At 47.5% G+C, this 16171-nt stretch overlaps 1 protein-coding gene across 2 annotated transcripts in view; it reads right to left on the bottom strand.

Moving 5' to 3' along the window:
- Nucleotides 1–211: 211 nt before the first annotated feature.
- The window catches only part of LOC8039176 (ubiquitin carboxyl-terminal hydrolase 19), a 32506-nt gene continuing 16546 nt past the window's right edge, over nt 212–16171 (bottom strand). For both annotated transcript variants that reach the window (XM_029982732.4, XM_042286849.1), the window contains exons 16-24: nt 13569–13629; nt 13238–13344; nt 12944–13087; nt 11642–11753; nt 10579–10693; nt 7910–8010; nt 7436–7478; nt 5072–5300; nt 212–3032 (exon numbers count right to left, since the gene is read on the bottom strand). In XM_029982732.4, coding sequence (XP_029838592.3) covers nt 2567–3032; nt 5072–5300; nt 7436–7478; nt 7910–8010; nt 10579–10693; nt 11642–11753; nt 12944–13087; nt 13238–13344; nt 13569–13629 — 1378 coding nt within the window. In that variant the 3' untranslated portion in view covers nt 212–2566. The remainder of the gene's footprint in view (nt 3033–5071; nt 5301–7435; nt 7479–7909; nt 8011–10578; nt 10694–11641; nt 11754–12943; nt 13088–13237; nt 13345–13568; nt 13630–16171) is intronic.

The following is a 16171-nucleotide window of genomic DNA, read 5'->3' as shown; positions in this document are numbered from 1 at the left end:
CCATCTTTTTCGAGGATTTGGCAACGCCGACGATGGACGCCCTACTTCACCAACTACAACATCAACAACAGAAGTCATTTCCAGTGGTGGGAAGATTCCACAACAGCTATCTCTGTAAAACACTGCCGTCAGTTCGTGCCAACAGTGTCGTTCAGCACATCTAATCTCGCAAGCTGTGCTCGGCTAGCGGCAAAGTACACGGAAACATTCATTTTTATACGTCGTTTATTTACAGCACCAATAGTGGTGTCTCAGTAGTAGCGTATATACATATGTAAACGCGTTTGCATTGCTGTGCGCTTGATTAAAGCGTGCATCCGGGAACGTCGTCGATGCAAAAAGGCCTGCAAGGCATGGATCGAGGCAATGTGAAAGACGATCTGCTTATACTGACAAAATGGTGAAATTTGGTACCTTTCTAGAGGAACGGTATTCAGCTTCCGACGTGATACAAAACAGGAAACAGGCTTACTTTTATTAAATTTTCTATCATTCCTTCTCAGGAAACTAGGTCACAGGCAATTGCAGCAACACAATGCATGCAAAGCTCTTTATGCACTAGATACATATAGCTAGGCATCGATTTTGTGGGCTTTAATGACGGCGGTGGTGTTCGGCTAGTTCTCAAGGATGTGACGAAGTGTGAGAGACGAATTGCCTGCAAAGAATTAAAGTGGGCCGTGCTCAATGCTCTGGTTTACACACAAACTTGAATCAACTTAAGTTTTTAGAATGCCCGACCACGAAGAACGTCTCAAATGCACAAGCCACGGAGGAACCTGAACAGAAATGTTTGCTAAACTGACGTCGCATGCTTGAGCTAAATTAGTTTGGAAGAATGCAGCTTGTTGCACTGACAACGTAATGCTTTGTCGGACTAGGAGTTCGGCCACTTTAATACTGTGCCCGTGACGTAGAGCAACTTCGGAACGGATTGGGATCCATCACTAGTGTTCACATGTGCCACATACAACACTCCCCTACATCAGCAGTGCAAACCTAAAAGACTATCCCAAAACTGAAGAGCCCCAATCTGTAAAGTCACAACTGTTTCCTTTAACAAAGGATTCCTCTAAATGCGACTGCTCAGACTTGCTCAAAACCTAAAAAACGTGGCGAGCGACGTAGGTATGTTCGGTCTTGTTTTTTCACTAAACGCCTAGACACCAAATCCTACGCAGGTTTCGTTTGCCAATAAACGTTTGGAACCTACACGCTTTTTACGTCCATAAGTAGTAGTCGTCGGGAAATCAAACAAAAACAAACCAAGTCGACAGCCAAAAGATGGCGCTGCTAGTTGCAAAAGGTGCATCTCCCCTCACAGTCTCAAATGGCTACAGTCGAGCGAGACGACGGCTAATTTCATTTTTATGTAAATAAAACGTTCCAACACCATCCCCCCCCCCCCCCCCCCCTTCCCCGTCGCCTTTCCCTGTCTTGCCAGACAATTCAAAACAAGAGGCAATAACATAAGCACTTCATCTTTCCTATAAACATATTTACTACTACCTAGTCAAAGAACACAATTAAAGTTTTTAATTACACTAGGTAGTAGGACGGGAATGCTCATCGCCTACGTTTAGTAGAGGCATAGTATACTACCTATTCGCTCTGTCTACTTTCTCGTCTTTGCTTTAGAACAAGCAGCGCCACCTTTTGCCAGCCGGGCCAGTTTGGGTTCTTGCGTCCGGAGGTACCAGTTGCTGCCGCGCGACGGGATATTGCCCTCCTTTAGCGAGTTTCGACAGGCAGAGAGGGAGACGACGTTCCAGACGACGATACTGTTTCGTGTAATCTCAAAAGAGTCGCAACCGCCTCCTCCAACAAAGAATTCCTTCAATCTAATAAAAATGACTGCTCAGACTCGTTCAAAATCCAAAAACACAGCAAGTCTTGTAAACTCCTACGCAGGTGTTGCTTGTTGGATAGAGGGGGAGCGATAAAGAAAAAAGGTAACTGCCTTTGTACGTCGAAAATCGACAATTCCTTTTCTCGCGAACTCAAAAAGCAAGCGGATACCTCGAAAGTTAAGATCGGGCAACGCCACTGAATGTCGCTCTCGAACCCCCAAAAACGACAAACCCTGGGTGACGCAAAGGCAAATTGTTACCTCCGACGTTGCGGCGTACCAAAGCAGACGCACGGTTCGCACGGGCACGCACAAAGGGAGATACTTGTGCAGCCTGGACTGCACCGTGCCTGCGCAAAATTGTGTCTGCTTTTGTGCGCCGTAACGCCGGATGTACGAACAACCAACTCGGCCAAACTACAATGCGTGGAACGGGTCTCCGACCGGTGTGTTTAGCATCCCATTTCGAAAGTGGTCTCAAAACGGCAACAAATAATGTCGCAAATACCAGAGCGCTACCCTGCCGGACATCGCAATCGCGGCCATGATGACTCTACGGCATAGTCAAACGGAAATGGAAAGATGACACCAGTCGGAGACGCGTTCTAGGCACTGTACCCAAACCGCAGTCCTAACGAATCGTCACGCCCCCCGATGCAACTGATGAAGCTCCTCCTTGTCGTCGTCGTCGCCGCCGCCGCCGCCGCTGCGTCCGCGTCAGTCCGGAGAGTCCATGTCGACTGACGCGTCATCCGGTGTCGCGACGCCGTAGTGGCACCGGTTGTTGTTCGCGTCGTTCTGTGCCGAAAACTCCTGGTCCAACAGGTTCTCCCGGTCCTTGAGGAGCTTCTGCGAAGGCGCGGTCGCGGCTTTCGGCCGCCACATTGACGCGCCACATGACGAGAGTTCGAATGGCGTATTCCTGCGCCGGTAGAAGAGCATGTACGCAGCAGACGTTGCCACGCGCACGTCTGAGACGGCGTTAACGCGGCTGTCGTCGAACAGCCGCCAGCCGACCTCACTGAGGCGGGTGTCCGTCGCGTCGGTGCACCGGCCGAAAGCGGTGTAGTGTCCTCCCAGCATGCCGCCGTGGTGGTTGATCACTGCGAATAGGTCGTACACCGGCTGGGGTCCACCAGACTCGCACGCAGGACCACAGTAGTAGGGGCTGACGTCCAGGCCGCTGCGACAGATCAGAGAAGAGGGAAACCAAACTTCAATGATGGCATGGCTTAAGTTGAACGCTTTAATTGTGGTTTTGGGTGCACTACAGCACGACGACTGCGTTAAAGGGGTACTCCAGCGTTTTTTCTAGCTACCCCAACTACCGTATTTACTTGCATATTGGTCGATACGTCGTATAGGTCGACCCCCTAACTTCGGGACCCCCGAAAAAAAAAAAAAGTTGAAAAATATAATACCGGGATTTGCGTATTGGTCGACCCCCCAGTTTTGATGAGGCGATTTTTGAAAAACAGGTCGACCTATACGCGAGTAAATACGGTAACTATATTTTCAGAATCGCCGACCTTTAGCCTTTCCCGTATGAAACTTAGTATCACAAAATGCAGAACAGTTATTGTGAAATTGGAAAGTAAAGATGATGCCAAAACTATCATTCAAATATATCCACACTTTTCAGTGGCATGACGTCGGGGGAAGGCAGGCTTGCAGGTCCACCGGGCAGTCTAAAAATGGAATGTGCCGAACATTTGTCTCATGCTGCTGCGCTTCCAAAGCATTCATTTGACACCATGAAACTGCTTGTAATCAGTTGACAACAAAGTTTACAGTCCAAAGAGTGAACCCCTGCCTTCCCGTGACGTCACTCACCTTGAAAAATACGGTGAGAAATTTTTGGCCCAATATTTGGGGGATTATTTCAGCAATGTTTGTTGGTCCGTTTAGCTAATTTTCAGGCAAATCCGGAACTATTTACACACACTATTACTCTTTAAGGCCCGTTCACACAATTGCGTTTGCTTAGTCCCGAGTTCTTGCTCGGGACGAGAGAGCACGCTGGCGCCACCTGTGAGGTGACCCTGGAACTGCATTTCACTAGGTCCGCGGACTATACACGTTTAACATTTAAAACTTTACTCGGTGCGGATTATACAAGTTTTTGCATTTTTCGAGATCGTTCACTGTGACAAGACGTGACGAATTTCATGAATAACGGAGTATATTAAAGGTGGTTTATGTATGATACAAGTTCCTTTGTGAGGTTATACTGCGGGCATTTGTCAAGACAGGCTTTGTATGATCATTTTTACATTCAGATTAGGCACTAAGTGCGAACTATGCACCAAATACAAACTAAAGTAAATCCTTTTTTTTTTTTTTTTTTCAGCGGAAATCGGCCTCTGCGGACTATAGTCCGGAAAATATGGTACATACTATCTGTGAGATATGGTCATTCGTAACATTGTTAAAAGTTTTCCCGAGCCAAAAAGGAAGAATGATGCGTGAAAAAATAGGAAATATGCGGATATGCCAAATGATTCACGACTACCCGATGTATGGCACCAGTCTGCCCTCTCATTGTAAGTGATCCCGAGGGGTTTTAAGGCACAGTACGGAAACCAGCCCACTATAACTTCACTTAGCGATGTCTCCCACATTAATGTGGACACTTTCGATTCTCCCAATAAATCGTTCGTAATGCGAGACCGTGTGCACTGCAACGAAACGGCACCCCGAGGAAGCGAGCTATGCGGGTTTTGCTTCTTTGCAGTGCACCGGTGCTCGGTAAAAAGTGAACCCAACGTGGCCGCAAGGATGAAAAAGTATCAGTTACATAAAAATGCCGTTCCAGTTAAGCGGCTTATAAACACATTACAAAAAAAGCCGGGACACAGAATTTTAAAAATTTGCTTGAAAACGGTTTTTGTTGCTGGTACGGGCAGATGGCAATCCTAGTGCCAATGGTAGCACTGCTATCATGGACGACGGAGAGGAACCAATTCTCGAAAAAAGCTCTTTTTGCACAAATCTTTTTTCCCAAACTTTATGTTCGACATGAAAACTGCAATAGAGTCACTTTCCACCGCAGGCAATGTGCATCGAACGTTGCACCGGTTTTGTCGCTCCTGTTCATAGGGCGTTCTACAAAGGTTGTTGAGTGATCTTACTCTAGTAACGTTGCTTTCAAGCTAGCCCCCCAAGCGGCCTCAAAGGTGCAAATCCGGAAGCAGCCAAGCCGAGACTGGCGGCACGACTCACTTGATGGGGAAGTCCACCATCTTGTCAATCTTGTCCCTGAAGATGGAGCGTGTGAAGGAGAAGCGCTTGAGCTGGATGATGAGCACGGGGGGCAGGCGCCACAGGGACAGCTCCTTGGTGGCCTGACGGTGCTCCTTGCAGCCCGGGCAGTACCAGGCCTCCTGCGGACTCAGCACTTCGGGCTCCGTGAACAACGTCAGGCACTGGTCCAGGCTGATGCCATCTTCCTCTGCAAACGACGTCTTGCCATCAGCCGCCATCAACACAAGGTCTCGGCTTCCGAACAAGTGATGCGGTGTGTGTCTCTACTTCCATTTGTTGATGAGCACAGATTTCGGTCGAGTTTTCCCTTAGGAAAAGACAGCTCGTTCCTAAGAACAAAGTCAAAAAGACACGGACTGTTTTTCCTGGTAAATTTGGCGGGATGGTGGTCGCATGATGTCAGCGTGTCATGTGGCCAAAGTCGAATATGGGTAGATGGAACAGCGCGGAACATAGGACAGAAAGAGCAGGACAACACGAGCGCTGACTTACAACTGACTGTTTAATGAGAAGCGAAGGAAGAAGAAGAAATAGGAAGCGAAGGAAGAAGAAGAAATAAACTGAAAATAAGGATTAAAACAAAATACAGTTTATTTCTTCTTCTTCCTTCGCTTCCTATTTCTTCTTCCTTCGCTTCTCATTAAACAGTCAGTTGTAAGTCAGCGCTCGTGTTGTCCTGTTCTTTCTGTCCTATGTTCTGCGCTGTTCCATCTAGTCATGAACCAACTAGCCCATCAAAGCACACTGCTCGAATATGGGATTTTTACCGTATTTACTCGGCATAATGAACCCACTTTTTTTCCCGAAAAATTTACACTTATTTGGGGGGTGCGTTCATTGTGTGGGGTAAAATTTTGCATTGACACACTTTACACAAATGTAATTTTAGCTGCCAATATAACGCGGCAGGGTATTGTGGCACGTCTTCTCCGACGGAGGCGCACGAATGGCTGGTCGTGGGCACGCCACAGTAGCCGTGCTCTATAAATTGCTAACCTTTTTCGGGGCGCTTCCGGCGTGCCTTTTGCCGAAAGAGAAGGGCCCTACGAAGCTCACTCAGTGTGGAGAGCAACGCGACAGTTCTCAGGCCTAACCACTTTCACGATTTCACCGTAAGAAAGCGGACCACAGACGACGACATGTTTATCGACATCAATGCAGCCTGTGGGCGAAATATGTCCGGGGCAAGGCAATTTCTCGACCCCAGCTTTGTTACGTGCGCACCGCTCAGTTTTGCTGTTCATCACTTCCACGACTACGCACTTGCAGCAATTCCGTGTACATGTTCTGCTTGGCATGGCATGGCTTGGCCTGGCAGCTTGGCAGCAAAAGAAAATTGGCTTGGTGGCTGGCCAAGTTGGACGCAGTTCGTAACTCGCGCAGCCAGAAATTGGAGGTCATTATGCAAGGGGAAAAAAAAGTCGGAATATGATGCCCGTTGTGGGGGTGCGCATTCATTATGTGAGTGCATTCATTATACAAGTAAATACAGTATGTGCCAAACCAACAAAGGCATCCAGCACGCTTCAGCGGAGAATCAATTTCGACCACGGAATATCTTTCGACATGCAACTGAAAGCTCGGCTACACGACACCTCGGCCATGACATCATGTGACAGCTGGCGTGTCGCATGACGTCCCGTGACACTGCGTCATGCGATAACATATCGTAAAAGCCACAGTCGATACAAGATCGCAACTTACAAAAAAAGTGATGCAATGCATATAGACTTTCGTTTGTTGAAAAGAACATATTTCAATAGGGCTTTCTCCCGATAAAAACAACTTGGTCCTACATACAAAGTTGAAAACACGAAGATTGCTCTCGCCGCTAAATTTAGTGGATGGCGGTCATGCAACGTCAATAGCATGTCACGTGATGTCGCGCGACATCAGTGTCATGGGCCAGTGTTGCAGGACACCACAATGTACCCAAGTGATGTCGCACCACACTGCGACTGACAGCTCTATAACATGACCGGGCAACATGATTGCGAACTCTAGTGGATCCTGAGACACCCATAGTGGTCACTTGATTATGTAACTCGATCAAGTAATCAAAGCAGCCGTGACGACATTCATCCAAGTTGCACCGGATTAGATTACTGAACCCGGCACCTCCCACGGATTGAACCGGGTTCAATTCCAGGTGACCGACAAATTCTTTTTCGTAGACACACCTGGCCATGTTATTGCGTTTTTGTAAAAAAGCTCTTGGCAACACTCTAGGCTTGCTTGCAAACCAGCCCTGAAAAGGATTCTGCCAAGAACTCCTTATGTTCTGTATTTTGGGGTGTGAGTTGGGCTCGGTGTCGCGCTCACCGGAAAAAGGCAGGTTGCAGTCGTCGTCCATGGTTGCATAATCCTGCAAAAGAGGAAGCTTTGACTTAGTCCCAGAGTCGAACAGAATCCCCCAATAGAAGTTTGTTTCACTTCGGAAGTGAAATGGCTGCATTCCCAATAGCTTGCACCGTATAGAAACCTCGCTGAGCATTCACAGCCCCATACATAGGAGATGAATAGAATGGCAAAATATAAAATGTTTCGGTTAATGTTGCAATCATTTAGTTTTGGGGCAAGTAACTATGTCGTAATCTTAAAGTTTGGAGAGGAAAAATAAACCTATTTGCCTTTTTCAAAAAAGCAGAGTTTAACAAAAAAATTTATTTATTAAATTTTGACGAAATTTACGCCCCTCCCAGCCCTCTGCTCCGAGCGCTTGCTAAAGGAGTCGGGCAGACTCGACGTCTCATACGAGCGGAACGCGGGCTGCTTTAAAAGAGAAAAGGAGCCCACCACTTCTTTGGATTCGACGAGAACGTAGCTTCCCTGGCGCTGGTTGTTCCTCCAGTCCATTGCCAGGTAGTACACTCGAGACAGATCCAGAGGCTCGTTGCCTGAAAACAAGAGGTTCATGACTGGAGTACCAAGTTTCTAGGGCTTCTTTTTCTTCAAATTTAAGGATGTACGTTCGTTTTCTTAATTTTATTAATATTTTTGGCTCTGGATTTTTTACGCCAATAGTGCCCTGCTTCAGGTTACGCCTCCGCTTGCGTTCGGCCTTTTTCTATTAGCTTGAAGATCGCTGCTTTCTTTTCTATGCTTAGTAGAAGAGCGTGTTGGTTTAAGTCATGGATGAAGAAAGAAGAGCGTGTTGGTTTTGTCCCTGTTTTAATTGTTTATTCTTTCTTCATCCATTTCTTTTCTAGCGTTACCGTCAAGTACTTTCCGTGCTTCTAGCGACACTTTGCGCCGGTGGGCGCTAAGTGTTTATTAAAGGGGCACTGACACATCAAAATCATATTTTTTTTTATTATCCGAAACGGTTGAAAACGATGCCGGGACATTACCCTCAAAATTTGAAATTTGGGAATTCAGTATTTGTGAAGTAAAAAAACAATTTCCAAATGCCGAATTCGAAGTTCCCGCGCGATCGGCGCCTTGACGTCAAAAATTGCGGAGACCTGAGAGTCCCCTTTCCTGTCACCACTCCCTGCTGTTGCCATGGCGACCCAAAGCGAGGAGGATAGGAGCGAGCGCCGGCTAGCGCCGGCGTTGCGGCGGGCCGGTTTTGAGCGGTGTCGCCTGTTTTCCGTTGGAGGATACAAATCCAGGAGACGGCACCACAACGAACTCCCGATTTTTGGTATTTCAAAAAGAAGGGCCGTAGTGCGTTCGCAATTGCGTTAAAAAACATGTTTTAGGATTGCCGTCATTAAATGTTATAAAGATGTCGCCTACAAAGCTTCTAAATTTCCTGATTTTTGACGTCACCGATCAAAAAAAGCGAGGAGGCGAGAGGCGGGAAAATCAAACGCCAAAAATAAAAAGGCGCGCATGCGCGCAAGAAAATTTTTTTTCGCGATGCGGTTTTTTTTGCGTGTCTATGGCTGCAACTTGCATCGTTTTAGACAATAAAAATAAATACGACCTTTGGGGTGTCAGTGCCCCTTTAACGAGCTTCGACTCTTGTTTCGAACAATATGCAATTCGATATCCGCTTCGAAGTGAACTGTGATATTCATATTTTTCAAAGTGTTGATCACTGTGGATTAGTTCCATTGAGAGCACCTCTTACTGAGCACTGCTGTGCTGCAGAGAAGCGACACCCACAGGTCTCGCTTCTGCTGGTGTTGCTTTTCCGCAGTGCACCAGTGCTCAGTAAAGGTCCGTTCACACTCTTGCAACCGAGTACGACCGAGAGAGACGAGATCTGTTAAACCTCTTAAAATTTCTTAGGAGGAGAGAACACACTGGAACTCTGGCGCCATCTATGCGGTGACCCTGGAACTGCATTTCACAAGGGCAAAGGTTTTCCGGGATTTCCGAGGTCAAATGTGCGTAATTCCTATAAGAAAGGCTCGTTTGTAACGTTGACAAAAGTTTTTCGAGCCAAGAGAGAAAGGATAATGCTCGAGAGAAATAGAAAATATGCCGGACCGCCAAGTTTACACTGCTACCGAATAGATGGCACCAGTGTATCCTCTCGTTGTAAGAGGTTTTAAGGAACCTAGATTTAAAAGGTCGCAAGAGTGTGAACGGGCTTTAAGAAATGTGCTCAGTGGGACTAACTTGCAGGGATCAACACTTGGAAAAGTACAAACGTTGCAGTAGCATACTTAGGAGGAAAGTTACTATGAATGGCATTACCTATACATTAAAATTTTCAAAACTGTGGCTACTATGCAAGAGTACCTACCTATATGTTAGGCAGAGAAGTCCCGAAAACCCGAATATTGTCTTTTTTTTTTTTTTTTTTGTCTCATGATTGTCTTTTTTTTTTTTTTTTTGAGATTTAAGAAAGGATATTTGCATGTAGCAAGAGGATTTATAAATCAATTCGATTTGTTATAGCTGAGCATGTCTATAGGTTTAATCGTACGTCAAATCTGTTGTTTGCTCGTCATACCAACGTAGGCTTTGCACTTTCCGAGTCTGCAGTACACAAAAAATTGACAAGTGGAAGTTTGTGAACAACCTTCACGAGTTTAGCTGGGTTTTTGTTTAGGCACGCTGCAGTATCGAAAGGCTTGACAAACTATTAAATTAGAAAATATTCGGCCAGATTAACTATTCGATTTGACTTCGCTTCAAACTCAAAATCCACAATTCGCTCATGCCTCAAAACAACGGACGAGATTTTACGTCGTCTTGTTCGTTCTTTTATTTCTCCATGTCTCGGGGCACGTTTCCTAACCAGTTCACCTGCATACTTTTGCTTCTTGACAAAGTCAAAAGTGTATGCTTTTAGTGTTCGTTCTCTCGGTGCCAGCGTCTCATTCGTTAGGACTAGGTTTCCTGACACTAGAAGAGTCCGTAGGACGCAGCGACGATTCAAAAGCCAAAAAGCACCGACGCAACACTGGCACAGAACGACCGCTCCTCACCAAAACCTCGTACAAGGTACTGGTTCTCCACGATTATGAACCACGTGCCGCAAAACGGTGTCTTCGAACGACTCTCACCTCTGTCCTCGAACACAAAGTCGACCTTGCTGGGACAGCTCTCGGCGTAAGGAACCACGCTCGTGACGCCAAACATTGGACCCCCCTCGTTGCTGCCGGGATCCAAACCTTCGGCCTGGAGGAAAACAAACGGTAAGGGAACAACTCCCGCGAACTACAAACCCGCAAGCTTCAACTCGTCGAGTGCCTCGGAGGGTTTTCAAGGCCGACAGCCAAATAGGAGTCTACCGATCAGGATGTTGTGCCGGTTATTATTCCCGTTCAGGTTTAGTAGGCTTGTATTTTGCTCCGGTTCGGTTCGGGTTCGGTAGTTACGAATTTTGCTCCGGTTTGGCAGCTTTGTATTTTGCTCCGGTTTTATTCCCGTTCGACGATGCATTTTAAGTAACAGCAAGAGTGAAGGAGAGCTGGTGATAATAAATCGTAATGGAACACCTGAGACTGTGGTGCAGGAGAATGAAGTAACTTTTAAGTTAAAGGAAGAGAAAACAGTATAGGAGCATGATGCATCTGAAATGTCAGTTCGGTTACCGATTCCACCAAGCGCGAACGTGTCCAAACCGGTTAACTCTACCTTAGGCTGCTGCCGCCCGCACACTTTCTGGACTGTTTTCACCAGCAAAGAAGCAACGTGCTGGAGAACCTTCGATTAGGACCGAGCGACCGTAATGCCTGGTTCGCAAACTTGCGACTGCTTACGACCGTGTGCCTTAAAACCCCAATCTCTGACAAAGAGAGAACACTTCTTTTTCACACACCATTCTTTCTTTCTTGGCTCGAAAACCTTTCGACAATGCTATAAGCAACAGTTTCTCGTAAATAGCACGTACATTTGATGTCGTAAATACCGCAAAATCTTTGCTCTAGTGAAATGCAGTTCCAGGGTCAATTCGTAGATGGTGCCAGCATGTCCTCTTGTCGTAAGAGACCGCAAGAATCGGAGTAGTGAGCAAACGCAAGTGTGCGAATGGGCCTCGACTCTCTAGCTACACCGATGCCTGCGTCGAGCTCCGACTGCACTGAACTAGTACGACGCTCGGACAACATCTTAGTTGTAACAAACCTCGTCCAGCTCGGCCTCCAAAGGCTCGACGCTTCCAGGCGGGGTTCCGGCGGCTGCATCCAGGGCACACTTGTTCGACTTCACCGGCGGTTGGAACACGTTGACAGAGTGCCTGCATGCACGGGAAGCGGTGATGCAAGACGTCGCTCCGAGACGACGGAAAGGAGCAAACCCCAGCTTGCAGAGCTACAAGCAACCTCTGAACTCCACACCCTCCCACCTTTTAGGTATTTACCTGTTACATGGACACTACAGCTCACATAATCGAGCTATATCAGGTTAGTTTCCAGCAGAAACTATAGCATTCAACAGATGTTGCTCGTGGCAGAATAGACAGATTTCACCAACTGCTCTGCACACGCCTGTTGCCACTATAACTTGAGTCTATGCAAACCTAGGGCGGGGTTACTGCGTATGTGAAAAGACTATAACTTCGCAGCAGCGGCGGCAGAACAAAACTGGTTGGTAAAATCTGCCTATTGATTTCACCAACATAGCCATTGAGCAGAGAAAGGGTCACAGTTTCCTTTGCTCAGGAATTCCAGTTGTTAACTTTTAGAGGAAACAAAAAAACTTTCAGCCTTTCCACTCTGGTGAAGGAAGACCAGCAAAGTTGTGCTATGATGGGACGACCTCAAGGACGACACCTAGAGGACGACCTCAAGGACGACGTCTAGGGGACCTCGAGGACGACCTCAGGGACGACCTCAGGGACGACCTCAGGGACGACCTCAAGGACGACCTCAAGGACGACGTCTAGGGGACCTCGAGGACGACCTCAGGAACGACCTCAGGGACGACCTCAAGGACGACCTCGAGGACGACTTCTAGGATGACGCCTAGAGAAATTCAGTCTTTCCACTCTGGTGAAAACCAGAGTGAAAATGCTGGAAAGGTTGCCGCCACCTATGAGCGAGGCCGGCAAGCAGGTCGTCTGGTTGCTGCCGTCGCTCATAGATGGTGGTAGCTGTCCAGAGTTTTGTGTCGACATTTTTGGTACCGGACACGATCCTCGGGAGTCTAGCCCTTGCAGCTCCACTGTAAAATATTTGAGTGCATCAAGCTCATCTCTGCACTGCTTCATAGCCCTCGTGTGATCGTGTGCAGAACCAGTCGACGACACTTCTATATATAAACATCTATGGATAAGTTAGAACAATCAAACAAGTCCACAGTTGGGAAGGGAGACCTCAAGAACTGCCCATAGCATGAAACCGATTCAGCTAGTGCTAAACGAAATAGCCATCAGGAGCTATGCACAACATCTCTACAAGAAAATGAGAAAGAGGGAATGAATCTTGCCTAGAGTAAGCCTCCATGAGCCTGCAGAGGTTGGCATAGGTGGCCTGAGACTGGGGCAAGCTCAGCACAAACGGGAGCCCGATCAGCTCGGGCACAAACTTGCAGACGCTCTTGTGCTGATGCCAGTGGTTCGTCTGGCACGTCCTGCGACAAAGTTTGCCCACAACTACATTACCCTTCCGCACTCCCGGGTCGATTGAAATCAAAACGAAAGAACTCGTGCTCGACACAACTATGGTGCCTGAAACGACGACTAGAAGCCACAAAAAGGAATGGGCTGGGACCGCTGCTTACCGGTTGCAGTAGCCGACGCGGAGACACCGCGTGCAGCGCTTGAGCGCTTCCAACTTTGCCACGCCACACGACGCGCACGTGGTTGCCGCGTGAGGCATGAGTAGCCGCTGGAAATCGAGTCAAATAGATTCTTACGAGATGTTGGGGGTAGGGGCAAGACGCCACCAAAATGCGGCTCAACGGAGATACCCCTCTCACGTCGCCAGTGCAAATTCAGTGTGCTCTGGCCCGCCGACTGAAATTCAAGTCCCTTTAAAGAGTGCTCCTGTCCCTAAACCAAGCACCGTCGTGGTTTCGAAAGGCGGCAAACGTTTGCGTAAATTGAACTCACCTGCACGACTGCGACCTCGATGACCTTCTCGCGAGCTTTGTCCCTGTCCAAAATTTCAAACCTAAAAGGACACAAACAAAACAATTGAGCAGTCCTGTGTTAATCCAGCGATAGCTGCGACACAACAAGGTGAAGCCCTTGGCATTGACAGTGCTACGACGGCATTGTGTTATAGGCTATTTTTTTCCAGAAAGTGCGTGCAGTGGGAAATAGCTAACACAAAAACCCTAGAGCGAGTTAATAACGCTGTGGCGTAGCTCAGTGGCAACGCATACGCTTCACAAGCAGCAGACCCAAGTTCAATTCCCACGGGCGGCAGGCAATCTTTTTCGAGGATTTGGCAGCATCGACGACCGACGCCCTACATCACCAACTACTACAACTACAACATCAACAATGGACATCATTTCTGGTGGTGGACAGAGCCCATGACAGCTTTCACTGTAAAAACTTGGCTACGGTAACAATTATCAACATCTCCTTGTATTTACTGTTTACACCAAGCCTAAAAAACAAATTGGGTTGTGTGCATGTTTATACAGCCCAGAACTTGGTCTGCCTCACAAGGCGACGAGTCTTCCAGCTGTAGATGAGAAATGTAGCCAGTGCAGTACAACCGCTAGCCTGGGATCTTTAACGTGCACCACGCAGTAGTGATACATGACCGCACGCCGGTACGATGCTCATACAGATCGAAACGGGCAGGGGTGGGGCTCGAACCCAGGATCCCTGGGTTCTGCAGCGCGAGCTTTCGCTCCACGTGCTCCGAGCTGGTGTGCGCTAGACCACTCGGCCACCGATCCCCCTACGCCAAGCCTACTTACCCCAACCAACCGTCAAACTGAAGTCTTTGGAGGCCTGCACTTCCTTCTTATCACAATTATCGGCTCAACGTTTGGTCTATGGGCCACTGTCGTTTGAACGAGTACATGACAAGGAAAGATGTTTGAAAGAGCAGACGACAGTTCAAACGATCAGGCAACCTTTTGAATTTGAAGATGCACTGCAGGTGGTCCGCACAACTTGGAGGTTTTCCCGCGTTCATGTTAGAAAAAAAACAAATGAATGACAACCACAAGTATCCGTGAATTCAACTCAAAGTACTTTCCCAAAAGCAATCATAGACCGACAGTATCTGGTTTTCCTTTTTCACGGCCCATAACCATGTTCTCGGACTAACCGAGCAGGCAGAAAACACATGAAAACATGCCTTCAAACCATTCCAGACTCTTTTGGTACAGCCCCAGTCGCAGCGATTTGATGAGAAGGCAGGTTTTCGTACAGTTTCTTCCAAAACAACACGGAAATGCACGTTCCGCATGGTGACTTCCGCCCACAGCCCCAGACTGGAAGTGCGCCCGACGTACCACCACCGCGCCGTGACGTAACAAAGCTGAGTTCATGTATAGGGTGGGTTCGGGTGGTGCCTAAGGCAGGATTGTTTATGGAAACAGAATGTCACACAATTGCCTCTTTGTGATGCAGCACACGCTTCCCTTCATTATTACCCAGATACAAAGCCTATGCACTGAATTTTCTGGGCCACCAAGGGAGGGGAAGCGCGCTTTCCTGCCCTTTCCACTTCTCATTTTGCGCGCTCTTTCGACACCACCCGTTTCTGCTCCTCTTTCTTGCTCTTTCCACCCGTCTCCTCTCCGCACACTTTCTCACACCACCTGCTTTGCTCCCCCCGTTCCTGCAAGCTGGGTCTGTAGCTTAGTCAGCAAAACAATCGGCTTCCAGACCACTAACCGGGGTTCAATCCCTGGCCCTAAAAGCTACTGCTTTAAAATAAAAAAAGAGCAAAGGCTCACTTTAATGAAACACTAACACCCAAACCCGCCCCCCCCCCCCCCCCCCCCCCGACTTTTTTTTTTTTTTTGCCAGGCGATTTATTATGGTGTCAGAAGATTACCCAATCAATATTTTGCCACAGCATCGCATATATTTTTAATAAAGTAAAAGAAATGCAGCTGCTCGAAACTAAAACCGGATTGGGGAGGAAGATGAAATGTAGAAAAGGAGAGAGTTGCCAGAAGACATGTGGCTACACCTGACCGTGTTTGCTTTCTCTTTTTTTCCTTCACTGTTCGAGGCAGATGAAAAATTTGCACGTTGCAACGAAAAATATTGAAGTCAAAAACTTCGAGCTCGACGTTTTCACATTTTTCAAGCTCTTACCAATTCATGTTCAAGCTCTCACCAATTCATGTAAGACAAGTGATTTTTTCAGCCAAGAGAAGAGAAGACGACTCGGCGACGTCTTCGTGCCAATCAGCTGGGTAGTCGGGCGTGCCGTATGGAATATATCTTACTTGCTTTGATCGGTGTATGATTACTTTTTTCAAAGCTAACAGATTCTCCGATACTGCGGACAACAGTTCTGAAGTAGAGGTCCCACGCCCGTCGTCCGCCGCACTCGCTTAGTCCACTTCGTTCAGCTGTTCAGCCGTCCAGCCCGCAACTCCCGCAATACGATGCCATGTTAAGAATTATGCAGAGAATGCACAGAGTGCCTCCAGTTTTCTGCACAACTTTGTTTTTTTCAGTCAACATACTTGCAGCTTTTTAGAAGCCACAAAAATGGGTATCATATTTCTTTT

Source organism: Ixodes scapularis, unplaced genomic scaffold (genome assembly GCF_016920785.2).
Source record: "Ixodes scapularis isolate PalLabHiFi unplaced genomic scaffold, ASM1692078v2 PGA_scaffold8__174_contigs__length_109621045, whole genome shotgun sequence".
NCBI lineage: Eukaryota > Metazoa > Arthropoda > Arachnida > Ixodida > Ixodidae > Ixodes > Ixodes scapularis.
The sequence above is the reverse complement of the archived record's forward strand: the minus strand, read 5'-3'. Positions and strand labels throughout refer to the sequence as shown.